The following is a 14,217-nucleotide window of genomic DNA, read 5'->3' on the forward strand; positions in this document are numbered from 1 at the left end:
TGGGGATTCAAGGGGGTATTCAGTAGTTCGCAATATACCAAAAATGTTGACTATGTGTTTATAATTAAACTTTATATTAAACTACCAAAGTGCATTAGATGTTTCCTTCATTTGGGTAGGGGATGGTAACTAGAGTGTAAAATTGTAAGTCACACAAGCTATAGACTGTGGCCTCAGGGAAAATTAGCCCATGCTCTAAAATGATGATTTTGTGTGAAATCACTCTGGAAATGGTACCAATTTCACGTGTCCCTGAATGCGACCTGTATCAGCTTAAAAGTCTGTATCTTTCTTCTGAATCTCAAGGGCATCATTGTGCATTTACAGTGCACTTTGCCAAGAGGAGAGTTTCTTATTTGCCAAGTGCTGTACTAAAGGTTTTATGTGCGTTACCTCATTTTATCCTAAAAGCAGCTCCTTGAAATGAGTGTGTTTTTACCCAGCCTTCCAGATGAGGAAGCTGTGTAGGGACACCCTGTGAACTTGTCCAAGGCCACACAGCCAGCCAGTGGGGCACTGCACTTAGAATTTCAGCCTTCCTGAGGCTGTGTAATAAGCTCTGCCTCTTCCTCAATTCTCTCTAAATGTAGCTAACCGGCCTCTGCTCTTTGTTTATGCCTTGGGTCCTTCTTATTTACTATTTGTACTGTGCTGTGCTTAATATTTGCTATTTACCCTGCACCTAACTGTAGATCTTGGCTTCATTTGGAATTTCTGATTTCATTCCTGTGAAAAGCAAATTTGTAAACATAAAAACCTATCCTTCTTATTCTTTAAAAGTTTCTACTTGGAAATAGATTTTTAGAATATGTAATATTGCCATGGAGACAAAGCAGTTTCTTCTATAATAAGCCCAGGAATGTGGGGACACCCAGGACTATTCCCAGATGTACTTCATGCATCAGACAGAAAATTACATACACACACACACACACACACACACACACACACACACACACATCCCCTGGTCCATATTTTTAACTCTAATAGAGGAGAAGGGAAGAGAGCCAACTGGCCACCATTATCTCTGGGTGAGTGTGTTTTGTCTGGCTAGCAATAGTAATTGTCTCCTCACATGTTTCCAGCTTTTCATGGTTGAAATACACAGTGCTGACTGCATTCTCTGGGTCCTGCCTTTCTCCTTCACCTTTTTTGGGGAAATAATCATGACCCTTATCGTGGTCTCACTGAGGGGTGGTCTTTTCTGACTTTGTATGTTGTTCTGTGTCTTTATAGGACAGATCAAGAAATCCAGACCTATACCATTGCAGTGATTAATGCACTTTTCCTAAAGGCCCCTGATGAAAGGAGGCAGGTAAGTTGCATTTCTTCTGTCTTAAAGCCTGTGACAGCCAGGGCTGACAAGCTTTGGTGCAGGGAGAGCCCTCCCCTTCCAATCCCAGGAACTCCTCTGGGGTTCTCTGCTGCTCGGCGGTTTGCCTGGCCAGACTGGGATCATTCACAGATCCAGTGGGAGCTAGTTGGAGATGAAGTGTTTCAGAGGTAAAGCCCTTTCATCATGTGAAACCCAGTATAGAAGCCCCAAACAAAGAGCTGAAAGAAAGAGGAAACTGCTTTTGTGGTGGATGCAGAGTTAGAAGCCCCTGTGGTCTTCCGTCATTTCACTAGATACTCACTGGGGCCAGGGAGGGATTGTCCCCATTTTCCTGATGAGGAAAGCTAGACTCTGAGAACTGTCACACTTTGCTTGGGGGAGATGTGAGGTGGGAAGATGGGAAAGGGAACGTGTAAATTGCTGCCGCAGTTGAGAGAACCTTTCATCTGTAAGAGAGGCTCTTTGCTTAGTGATATTTCTGCTGTCCGTGTGTGATTGTGCCCGGGAGGAGTGAGCAATTCATTTCCTCTCCTCTGTGTCATCAGAAGGAGGGAACCCCTTAAATGTACCTGCTTGAAATGTACCCTTCGATACTGTCCTTTGTCAATCTTTGGTTCCTCTTCAGCAAGGGAAAGGACGATTATAAAGTGGCTGTGGAAGAAGTGGCGCTTTTGCATGTCTTAGAACTTGGCTCATATCTCAGAATCCTTTCTTTTTTTCTTTTTCCAGCAACATAACATACTTGTTACCTTGGTCACAATTGACTCCCTTTAGAAACTAGATGGAAATATGAGATCTTCCAACTTTTAGAAAGTATACTGGGGAGCTTGTGACAGTTACTAATAAATTGTTTTAGAAGAATTTAGAAGGTTAGCATGCTACTGAACACTGTGTCAAGAATTTTATTTTTTTACTTTATTTTTTCGTTGCCAGGGATTTTAAACCTCAGTGGCTAAATATGAGGGTTTCTGGTTTGTTTTCCATTTATGTTTGTTTGCTCATTCCTAAGAGTTACAGTTGCACATAAGCAGAGTGGCTTTCTAGTTTCCTGTGCTTTTGGTTTGGTGTTGGCTGGAGCCAGGAGGTGCCTGCCCTCCCCAAGCCTATTTTCCAGGCTGGATTTTTCAGGGCAGCTTTGCAGATCTTAAGTGGGATCATAGGTAGGGCTGCTCCTTTTATATTTATATCTAAATACTGGGAGCATGATAATTCCCATCAGGCCAGCAAGTTGCCTGCATATGTTTACAAGCCTAATATGGGCATCACAGAGAAGCTTGATTCTTCTGCTAGCCAGACCAGGGATGCCTGGCTAGACCAATGATAGAGTGGGGTCAAGAGCCAGGCCAGAACACTGACCTAGACTCTTGAAACTGTCTTTCCCTCTGTAGCTAGATTAGAGGAAGGGAAAGCTCACGCTCACCCCACGTGCTATGATTTCACTCAGATCTCTGCATCTCGACATGAGTAAGATGCAGACCCCTTGCATCTTTCTGTTACACTAAAATTACTGTTAATCTGACTAATTGGAATTGAATGACCATGAAGAAATAGGGAATTAGGTGCCAATCTATGCTGACTTCAGGGTAATGATAACGATGAAAATATAATGGGGTACCATTATACTAGAAATGCCATTAGCATTAGGCTTGAATTCTGCTAATCAGATCTTTTTTATTTTTGAAAAATTAGGCTATTTGAAACTGACATAGCACAGTTTGTATGTATATTACTATATTAATACTTAATCACAAAGGGTAGTCTAATAGCATTAAATCACTTAAGTAAACAATTCAACTAAGAAAGAGTGCTTATCAATCAGCAGAAAATTCAGATTTTAGTCTTTGAAATAAAAATGACAATACTTGTCAATAGAAAGTTAACTTGGATTTTATAGACTATGTTGAATTTAAGATGAATCAGTGACTGTTGTTTGTCAAGAAAATGAATATTTTGATTTTTAATTTTTAAAATACTTTCTAGTGAGTTAAGAGAGAGTTGGCCCTAAAAATTATTTCACGTTCATAATGAAGGAAAGTTTATTTGTCATTATTTTTTGAATATCAGTGGAATCTGATAAAGCAAAAGCTCAAGCTAATTGGTAATATCTTACTGTATGTTATATATTTGTTATTGATTTATGTTTTGCAAGATTGAAAGTTCTGAAATTTTTTGGCAAATAGGAAAACTTGCCAAAGACTGTCACCAATAATATTTGAGAGTCTGCCTTGCAAACATGTTTTATGTCATTTCTTTTAATCCTAATATCTATAGAAAATCTTATTATTTCTATTTTATAAATGAGGAAATTGAGAATCAAAGAGGTAAGGAACTTGACTGGCTGCTGAGCTGATTAAGAGTCCACACTAGAATCCCAACCTCATTCTTGCTCTTACCTGCAAAGCATCCCATTGAATGCCAGTCAAGGAAGCATCTCCTGCAGAATGGCCTTGTATTTGTTTGGTAAAGAACTTCCTGATACTTGGGAGACATCAAGTCCATTTTCTTACTCCAGTTAGATTAAAACATAACCTTAACACTTATTTATTGGATTTACAGAAATGTCCCTTTTTTTTGTTTGTTTTTTAAAGCTTTTAGACATTGAATAAATTCCACTTCAGTCAAAAATTTTTATTTATTTCAATATCTCTTTCCAACTCGAGGTCAGACACATTGGTAGGACTCCATTATTTGTTTTTTTTTTTTTTTCAAAATGTTAATGAATTTGGAAGGATTTTAAATACCTATACCTTATCTCTGCTTTTACTGAAAAAGAATTTCACCAAAGTCAGATCTTTTTACTTGGCAGGCAAACCTAAGCGACGTTTTTGTTTTGTATTCATGGAGCTGACCTGCCTGAAGGAGCACTGAGCTTATGATGGGGGGGAATAACTGCCTCCCGTGTGATGGTACCCTGTCAGCCTCCCTGGGAGGTGAGGGGTCGGGTCATGCCTGCCTCTCAGATAGTGGAGAGGCTCCCTTTCCTGCCCAAATGAAGAGAAAGGGTGCTTGTTTTATGGGAGAGGGGATTGTTGTTAGGTGGGCAAATGGATCCTTTTTCTTACAATTAGTTGCCATTATTCATTTTATTATTTCCATGATGAAGAAGTTTGTCAGATCCCTTCCAAATTTCTCTACAAGCACCTATGTCTTGATAAGCATTATTTAAAAAAAAAACACACACACACACACACACAAAACCTTTTAGCTTAAAGATTTGGTAGAAAAATCCGAAAATACAGATTACAAAGGAAGAAGTTTTAAAAACACCTATAATTGCATCCCCAGAGAGGGAAACACTGCCATACTCACCCCTGTGGGACTCTCATGGGCCTACTTCCTACTTTATTTTGCACAAAGACTTCCCCTCAGACATCATTTTTCACTAGATGTGATCATACTGCATGCACTGTTTATTTTTAAAAATGCTTTTAAAACTAGACATGATTTTGTGGACATCTTTCCATGTTAATATATCTATACAGGCAGACCTCGTTTTACTGCATTTTGCTTTATTGTGCTTCACAGATACTAATATATATATACATTGAGTGTTTGTGACAACCCCGCATCAACCAAGTTTACTGGCACCATTATCCAATAGCATTTATTCACATGGCATCTTTGGTAATTCTTGCAAATTTTCAAGCTCTCCATCAGCAAAAATGCTTATGAGTCAATGAAGACTTAGATGATGTTATGATTTTTTAGCAATCTGTCCTGTGGTTAGTCACTCGGTCATGTCCGACTCTTTGCGACTCATGGACCGTAGCCCTCCAGGCTCCTCTGTCCATGGGAATTCTCCAGGCAAGAATACTGGAGTGAGTTGCCTTGTCCTCCTCCAGGGGATCTTCCTCACCCAGGGATCGAGCCCAGGTCCCCCGCATTGCAGGCGGATTCTTTACCATTGCAACCACCAGCAAGAAAGTATTCTTAATGGTTCACTCACACCATTTCTTAATATTGGACAAAAAATCCATGATGTGGATGAGGATTTTTCCATTTTCTCTCTTATCAAGCACTGGTTCTTTTAAGAGGGTAACAAAATGTTTTATGTACTTTGTTTTCTTAGACATAATGTATTGCATACTTAATAGACTCAGTATAGTGAAACATAACTTTTATATGCACTTGGAAGCCAAAATATTAGTGTGAGCTAATATTAATCAAGGTATTTGCAGTCTGTAACTGAGCTTGCAATATCTCTGCGGTATGCCAGTATTCATATCCATATTTATATTTATCTATATACTTTTATCCTGGAGAAGGAAGTGGCAAGCCACTCCAGTATTCTTGCCTGAACAGTCCCATGAACAGAGGAGCCTGGCAGGCTGTAGTCCATGGGGTTGCAAGAGTTAGACACGACTTAGTGACTATACCACAATCATATAGTTTTATATCATCCTAATGATATAAAATACTCTCCATAGATTCTCAAGTTCTCTCAAATCATCCTTTAAGATTGGACAAAAATAATCCATGATATGGACAAGGATTTTTCCATTTTCTCTCTGATCACACTCCAGTTCCTTTAAGAGGGTAGCAGACTGTTTTATCAAACATTCATTGTCTACTCTGCATCAGTCACTGTGCTGTGGGCTGGGAATGCAAAAATGAAAAGGACAGTCTGTGTGCCCTTGAGAGGACCATACTCTTCTGCAGAAGATAAACGTCATAAATAGATCATTATAATAACTGCTCTAGTAAATGTTGGAAGTATATCGTCCCTTCTAACTTATTTTAAAGCTTTATAAGTTGATAGACTAATATAGACTTCCCGATGACTCAGCAGTAAAGAATCCCCCTACAATGCACTAGACGCAGAGACATGGGTTCGATCTCTGGATTGGGAAGATCCCCTGGAGGAGGAAATGGCAACCCACTCCAGTATTCTTGCCTGGAGAATCCCCTGGCCAGAGGAACCTGGAGGGCTATAGTCCATGGGATCGCAGAGAGCCAAACACAACTAATTGACTAAGCACATCTATGTCAAGCTAACATAGGCACAGAGGATTTGTGTGTGTGTGCCAATAAAGCAATACTTTTATTTTTATAAAAGAAAAGGAATGAAAGGAATGTTGGGCTTTTGTTTTTCTTCTGGTCCAAGATCAAAAAAAAAAAAAAGATGGACTTTTTCTGTTTTGATCATGAAGAAAGCATGCTTTCTTCACCCCGTGGAAGGGCACTTCCTTCTGGATCACCATTTAACTTATTTCTGAAGGTGTCCTTGTCCTTGCCTTCTTGTTTTTAAGAGGTTGGAAGAGGATTCAGCATTGGATTTTGACTGATGCAGTCTCTAGCCTTTTTAGATCACCTTAGAGTATTTGTACATGTGTCTCTTTAATGCTGTGGATGAGCAGGGACGTTAACATTAAGCTGTGATGTCTAACAGAGTGCTCTGAATTTCCATCCCTTTTCTCTCCTACTTGCTTTCCTCTCTGTGGTGGCGATGGCCGTTAGGTTGGTGTAGACAGCAGTGTTGACATCCTTGATTGTCCTCTGACTGTAAGTCCCCACGTTCCCTTCGTCAGCACTCAGCAGGCCCTGCGCCCTCATTCTGTTCCTGTCCAGCCCTGTCTGCGCACCCCCGTGTACTTCCTCCCCCTGTTCTGAGCTCGCCTTGCTTTCTACAAGTTTATTTTGACTTTGATCAAATTCATGGTTGTGTTTTTAAATCATAACTTAGTTTCTTCTCTACTCAGTAAGAGTCGTGACACTCAAATTACCCCCTCCACCAATAAATGTTCCAGTGACTTCCTGAATATGAGCAGTATTTTTCCTTTTGGATGTCTGTACCCCGATTGCGTTCAGCTGTTTAATTTTCCCTTAGTATCTATTTGACAATGTTTAGAAAGAGCATCTGTAAATCATGTCATTTAATAAAGTCATCTGCAAAACCTCTATGCCAGTAAGGTAGGCCAATACACAGTCTGCAGAACTGAGGCCCAGGAAGATCGGGTGTGGGCCTAGAGCATAGTGTCTGCCCAGATGTCTGTCCTTTGCTAAAACTTCACTCAATTCACTTGCATAGACTATTAGGCCTTGGGGTATGTACTACTCAATGTGTGGTTTTGCACAGATTCAGATGAAATGGCTTTTAGAAGTCTTAGATCTTTAAAGTGATGGCTCTCTAGTATTGGAATCTCCTCGGTGCAGGCATATGTTGCCTTGTAGTAACAACTCTCTGCACATATATATTCTAATAAAAGCTGATGAGCCATTTCGGTGGAGAGCCACTGCTCTCATTTGGAGTGTTTGGTTTTGATTTAGTACTCACCTTTTCCTGGAAGGAAGAAATTCAAAAAAAGAAACAAAAAGAGAAAGAAAGAAGTCACAGGTGCCAAATTTCTTTCCTTTGCTTTTGGACATTGCTGTATCATCTAAACAACATTCACAAAATCAGTTGAGTAGTACGGTCCATTTGAGCCCTTTCTTTGATAAGAAATACTGCTGATATCCAGTTTTGAAGCACACCCCAGAATAAAATCATTTGGGGCCACGTGGAAATGTTTCTAACTGATGCTTGTCTGTCTGCGTGTTTTCTTCCACAGGAGATGGCAAATATTTTGGCTCAGAAGCAGTTGCGTTCCATCATCTTAACGGTGAGTACCTGTGTGCTGTGAGCACCTTGTTGGGGAGGAAGGGTCTGGTGGATTTACTGAACCCCTGTTTTGGCTTGGTTTTGTGGTTTGTTCTGTGACTTGCTTCTGTGATCAAGCAGTGGGAAGTAGAAAGGAGGTAAAAGTGTGCTTTTGGAAATGGAATAAATAAAGCTTTCCCCCAGGGATGGCCTTGTGATTGGAGGGTGGGGGTCCCTGGAAGAGAGAAACACCTTGTGGCATGTTTATTACACTCACCAGAGCTTTAGCTTTGTGTTTAAGGAAATTAGGGACTTCCTGACTTTAACAAATCCACCAATATGAGCTAATACCATTTTTAATGAGGAAACTAGAGAGAAACATATCGGACTCTGAGAGAAGTCCTGAAATTTTGACCATCATTTTCCTGGGCCATTTTGCTAGAGAAAGCAGGAAGGTCAGGCATGAAACCCACTCATTCACTGTGATGCAAAAAATACCTGAAACCTCAGTCGAGAAGAAGCTCTGCATGTTATGTTGTGAAAGTTTAGAAGTAAATCAAATAGCAAGATTTCCTGAGGCCTTATCTGCTACTTGACTTTTAACTAAAGGCTGAAAGAAACATGTGTGATTGATTCTTCTGCTTACCAAAAAAAAGAGTAAAGATTTATGTGTGTGTAATTCCAAAAAGGAGTTCTGCAAGCATATAGTTACACACACACACATACACATACATTCCAATATCATGAGGCCATTAAAAATTAAAAACCTTATGAGGGCAAATAAAATAAATATTCTAGAATCCAAAGCCAATAATAATGACTACAATTTGTCATCAAGTTTGATGTTAAACTTCCTGGCTGTTAAGGATAAAGAGAAACCATATGAGTGTACTTTTCATTACTTGATAAAAGAGGTACCCCAGGTCTTTGGAGGATGACATATTTCCACCCCCTGGAACTGGAATCTGAAACGGGTATTGTCAGAACATTCTAATATATTCTTTGTCCAAGAATGGTTTTGTAGAAATTGCAGAGGGATTCAAAATACAGTTATTTTTTATACTCGCTCTCAATAAAAGTGGAAGCAACAATATTCATCATAGAGCAATGAAGGTATTTGTGTAGGGGGTGGAGAGTAGGGTGATGAAAGAGTAGAAATCTGGAATTAAAGTCTTAGCCTGTTGTTGATATCACCTTCGTGTGGCAGTTGGAGTTAGAATGCCCAGAGATGGAGTGGGTGAAATGACTGTAGCTACCATGTCTTAAAGATCAGTTTACTTCAGTGTGACTTTTTAAATGAGATCTTGATGACTGGAAGTTTAAAGTTGGGTGGTATTCTCTGGCAAGAACTTAGAGTGCAGATACTGTTGAGTTACTAATAAAATAAATAGCCATATGCTTTAGTGCCCATACACTTTGGACACTAAACATGTACCAAGAATTCACATTCTGTTGGGAAGATTGGAGGATATGAGGTTTGATTTTTCCCCATTCCATTGCTTGGCTTCCCACCCTCCAACCCACCTAATTTTTGTTCAGCAACTTCCTTCTATGTCTTGTTCTTCACCCCACCTCTTTAATTGGCTGTTTCATCATGGTGCTCAGAGCCGGGCTGTGGAGTCCAGGTGCACACCAGGTTCAGGGCACCCAGAGAAAATTCCTTGAGACAGCAAAGCGTGGTTGGGCCTAGTAATTCAAAATAACTCATTCGAGTGGGTGTTTCACCACTTTGACTGGTTGGTTGGCATTTTACAAAGTATTTATTTATTATTTGCCTGTACTAGGTCTCAGTTGAAGCATGCAGGATCTAATTCCCTGCCTAGGGATTGAACCTGGGCATCCTGCATCAGGAGCACAGAGTCTTAGCCACTGAACCGCCAGAAAAATCTCTGGTTGACTGGCATGTTTAAGGCACAACTGTGGTTTCTGCCAAAGCAGATGCATATTAGGTCCAAGTCTTGAATTCCATTTCAAACCCAGCCCTTGAGGGGACAAAAGCCTACATATTATAGTCTCCTGTCACTCCTTTTATGTTTATTCCACTTTGGTTCTAAGGGGAAGGGTCACTTTCTAAAAAAATATTCACTCACTGCATTGTGGGGGTAGTGGTCACTATATAGTGTCCACAGTGAATTAATGACAGATCTGATAGTTACTTTGCCTTTGTGTGATGCTTCTGAAGCTCTCCCTGTTCAGATGTGAAATCACTTCTCAGAGACAGCTGTAGGGTAAGAGGATGGCAGAACTGCTTACAGTACATATGTACAGTTTATTTTTCTGGCAAGGTAAGCAGGCAAGGAGTGCTTCTGTTGTAGAAATCCACAGCTCTCCTCAAGATGCTCTCATTTGAGGCATACCTTCCCTTACATGGCTGTAATAGCCACCAAATTTCCATTTCCTTCCACACCGCCACTCTTCCCTGAATGCAGTAGGTCTTTCCCCAGTTCTGGCCTAAAGATCAGGAACCTTACTGGGTCCTGAAATGTAAAGGGAAACTCCAGGGTCACCTGTGCATGCATCTTTCTCCTGAAAGTGTTTCCACCCACCTCCATGCCCCGTGCTTCCAAATGAGGTCTTCTGAGGTTCTACTTTGCATCATGATGGGGGTGGGGTGGGTCAATTAGGTTACTTGCTGTTACTTTCTTCCTTTGTTTAAAAAAGTTTCACCCATGAACCGTCTCCCTAGCATGTCATCCGCGCTCAGCGGGCCATCAACAATGAAATGGCACACCAGCTGTACGTGCTGCAGGTGCTGACCTTTAACCTTTTGGAAGATAGGATGATGACCAAGATGGACCCCCAGGACCAGGTGAGTGCTCACTAGACAACAGTCAGAGCATATGAGGGAAAGAACATCCGTAAAAGTCTTCTCTTGAGCTTCTTAGAAACCAGGAGGTTTTCATGATGATAATATTATTATCATATCACAACTTAGGGGAATGGATTTAAAATTTAGGTGAATCTAGGATCAGAGAGGGTTTCTCTGACAACTCAGTGGGTAAAAAACTCCTCTCTCAATGCAGGAGACACAGGAGACAGGGGTTCAATCCCTGGGTCAGGAAGATCTCCTGGAGTAGGAAATGGCAACCCACTCCAGTATTCTTGCCTGGAAAATTCCATGGACTGAGGAGCCAGGCAGACTACAGTCCAAAGGGTCGCAAATAGTTGGACACAACTGAGTGACTAAGCATGCATAGGATCATAGAATAAAATAAATTAATTATTTTGTTATGCATCGAACACATGCATACTCTTTCCTTATTGGATAAGAAAGCCTGACGTTGCATGACTGCAAACACTGACGCTTGGCTCCAGTACCTTCAATGGTGATAGCTTGGAGTCAAGTCCCCAGGACACAGAGCCACTTGGTAGCTCTGTGTGATGTGGCTTCTACAGGCTGAGAGAGTATTTCCATTCTCCAGTGGTCAGAGCCAGGGGTGGAGGTCCCAGGTTACATGTCATTTCTGGGCTTCCATTTCTGTCAGTTGGCTCTCTGCTATAGATCTCTCTAGGTCTCTGGCTGTTGTGCTTGAGAGGTTAAGTCTTGATCCAAAAGGCTCTGGGGGAACTTTACTGTGTGAGGGCAGAGCGAGAGGAAACAGCTGGGAGAGCTGCTGTAGCATATTTGCAGCTTAAACAGCGCTGCAGCTTTGGAAAGGAAAACACTCGTTATTGGCACGTGAGGGGCTGATCTCTGGCAGATGTGGACACACATGCGAAGTGTGTAACCGCCGCAGCACTTCGTTCGTGGCGTGAGGCCACGCGATTAAGAATGATCCAGAGGCTTCCAGCGGCCGTCTAATGTGCCCCACACTTCTGGCAAGGCCAAGTGCAATCATCACAGAGAGATGAGACTGCCTTATGACTTCTAGTTTGAGAGGCAATGCGTCTGGAGGTGGAACAGCCCTCCCCTTCTTGGAAACCTCCTCCTTTTTATGTAAAAGATACATGCCTTTTTCTTATTGTGGTTAAACATGCATCACAGAACCTTTACCATTTTAACTATTTTTCAGATTTGTCTCTGTGAAGTCACTTAGTGGAGTTAGGGATCCCTTATCACTTACCTAATGTTCTTAAACCTTATGTGCCTCTCACTTTATTTCTGATAGTACAGGACTTCAAGATCCTCTAACTTGGCTTTTTCCAATCACAAGCCTTCCATCATATTTGGGGCTCTCATTGAGAATGTCACAGGGCAGTTGATACCAGAGCTCCAAGGGGCTTGGCCATGAGGATAACTGTGGAATAAAGCCAGGGTTGACCAGTAGGGAGAGTGGCAGGAGTGGAAAAAAAGTTCACAGAGCTGTAACTTAGAACACTGGTTGCCTTTTATCTGTTTCCCTTTTGCCTGTACCCAGTGATTCATTTAGACCCTGGGGAATGAGGGAGTAGATGAAACATCACAGAATGAAGACAGCTCTCTCTCCCTCCCTTTTTTTCCTTCCTAACCCCTTCAGGCTCAGCGGGACATCATATTTGAACTTCGAAGAATTGCTTTTGATGCAGAGTCTGAACCAAATAACAGCAGTGGCAGCATGGAGAAGCGCAAGTCCATGTATACCCGGGATTATAAAAAACTTGGCTTCATAGTAAGTAAGCCATCTCCAGTAAGCTCTCTCCTTCCAGCACCCGAGGGCCTGACCTCAGCCACATAAGCGAGGTCTCCTCCGAGCCTGTGGTCCTCCTGTGCCTTACAGAATAGTTTCCACATTTTCCAGATGTTTAGCTGATTTAAACAGGATCACATGAAAATCTCTTCTGGCTGCAGTGGAATGGAATAACTTGTACAAGTGTGACTAATACTGAGTTTGTTTATTCAGTTCTGATTAAGTGTAACCAAGAGTAGTTAGCCCGGAAAGCATCTAGACTTCGTTAGATCTACTTCACAGGAGGCTGAAGATTCTATTTAAATGAAATGGGTGATGGCAACTGTGGCAGAAACCTTATTTGGGGCTGGTGACTGGGTTATTCACATATGTCTATTCCATATCAAAATCAGATTGAGAGTCTCCTGAAATTTAATCATGGTGTGACATGCAGTTTATATTGTCCTAAAAGTTTTGTCTTGCTACGGATGCTAATTAGTTACCACTTAGATTTTCTTTTTACTTAGTTTGCAGATCAGAACACAGCCTTGTCCTAAATATAATCTGTTGTTTTTGTTTCTGCTTCTGGTCCATTTTTGCTTTTATTGTTATCACATTTCTATATGACCTTTGGCTTATTAACCTCAAATTCTGCAGGTGTAAATTTGGGTTTCTTTCTACCTCCTTCATAACCAACATAAATGAGACTTTTGTCTTCAGTAATTAGAAATCACCGGGCATTATTTTATAAGTCAAATACTCTTTCCTTGAATATACATACACACACTAATATTAATATTCATTTGTACACATCGGTATTTATGCTTTATTGTTATTTGGAAAACTTTGTCTTTTGTGGGAATTCTTTGAAAATGTTTCCACATCAGTTATATGCATTGTTTTTCATTACTGAAGAGTTTTTATTATATGAGTGTACTACAGTTTATTTAGCCAAGCTCTTTTACTGAGTATTTCAGTGTTTTAAAGTTACAGATAAGTCTGCAATTAACATCTTTGCCTCTCAGTACTGATGTACATCCTTAATCATGTCATTAGGATAAATCCATGGAACTAGTATTTCTATGATATATATTTTTAAAGCTTTTGATATCATCAAATTGCTTTCCACAAACACTGGGTAATTTCCTTTTTAACCATTGGTGCATCAGAGTAACTTTTTAATAAACCTCTCCAATAATATTTGTAAAACTAGAAAAAAATAATAATTTGATGTTATTCCTTTTTTACTGGTAGTCTTAACATGCTTTTTCTAATAAGAACACTTGTGAAGCATTGTATTCAGCTTTGCAACTTGCTTTACAGAGCTTCATTTTTATGCTGTCATATCCCAAATTTTGATTTTGACATTCCATTTGATCTTTTAGCTGACTCTGTTCTAAATTTTAGCAAAAAACTCCAAGACTGATGGAGAGGTGAGAGTCCCTGTGCTTGGTGCGTGTCGACGATCAAGGTTCCGAGGTGGCCCCGGTCCTGCTCTCACCCACCTGTGTGTTGGCAGACTCTGTTTACTAGGGAGTTAGCCGTGGAATTGTGGATGCAGCTTGCATTCTACCTCCCGACAGTTCCTTCCAGGTTTTACTTTAATGTGTTGAGTGAGGAAAGTGAAAGTGAAAGTTAGTCGCTCAGTCGTGACCCCGTGGACTGAAGCCTACCAGGCAACTGTGTCCATGGGATTCTCCAGGCAAGAATACTTGAGT

The 14,217-nt window shown here is 40.8% G+C and overlaps 1 protein-coding gene across 4 annotated transcripts in view; it reads left to right on the forward strand.

The window, feature by feature from the left end:
- The window catches only part of ELMO1 (engulfment and cell motility 1), a 563,801-nt gene that overhangs the window by 211,533 nt on the left and 338,051 nt on the right, over positions 1-14,217 (forward strand). For all 4 annotated transcript variants that reach the window (XM_043873513.1, XM_043873512.1, XM_043873514.1 and 1 more), the window contains 4 exons: positions 1,237-1,315; positions 7,885-7,935; positions 10,600-10,722; positions 12,371-12,502. In XM_043873513.1, coding sequence (XP_043729448.1) covers positions 1,237-1,315; positions 7,885-7,935; positions 10,600-10,722; positions 12,371-12,502 — 385 coding nt within the window. The remainder of the gene's footprint in view (positions 1-1,236; positions 1,316-7,884; positions 7,936-10,599; positions 10,723-12,370; positions 12,503-14,217) is intronic.

Source organism: Cervus elaphus, chromosome 18 (genome assembly GCF_910594005.1).
Source record: "Cervus elaphus chromosome 18, mCerEla1.1, whole genome shotgun sequence".
Lineage (NCBI taxonomy): Eukaryota > Metazoa > Chordata > Mammalia > Artiodactyla > Cervidae > Cervus > Cervus elaphus.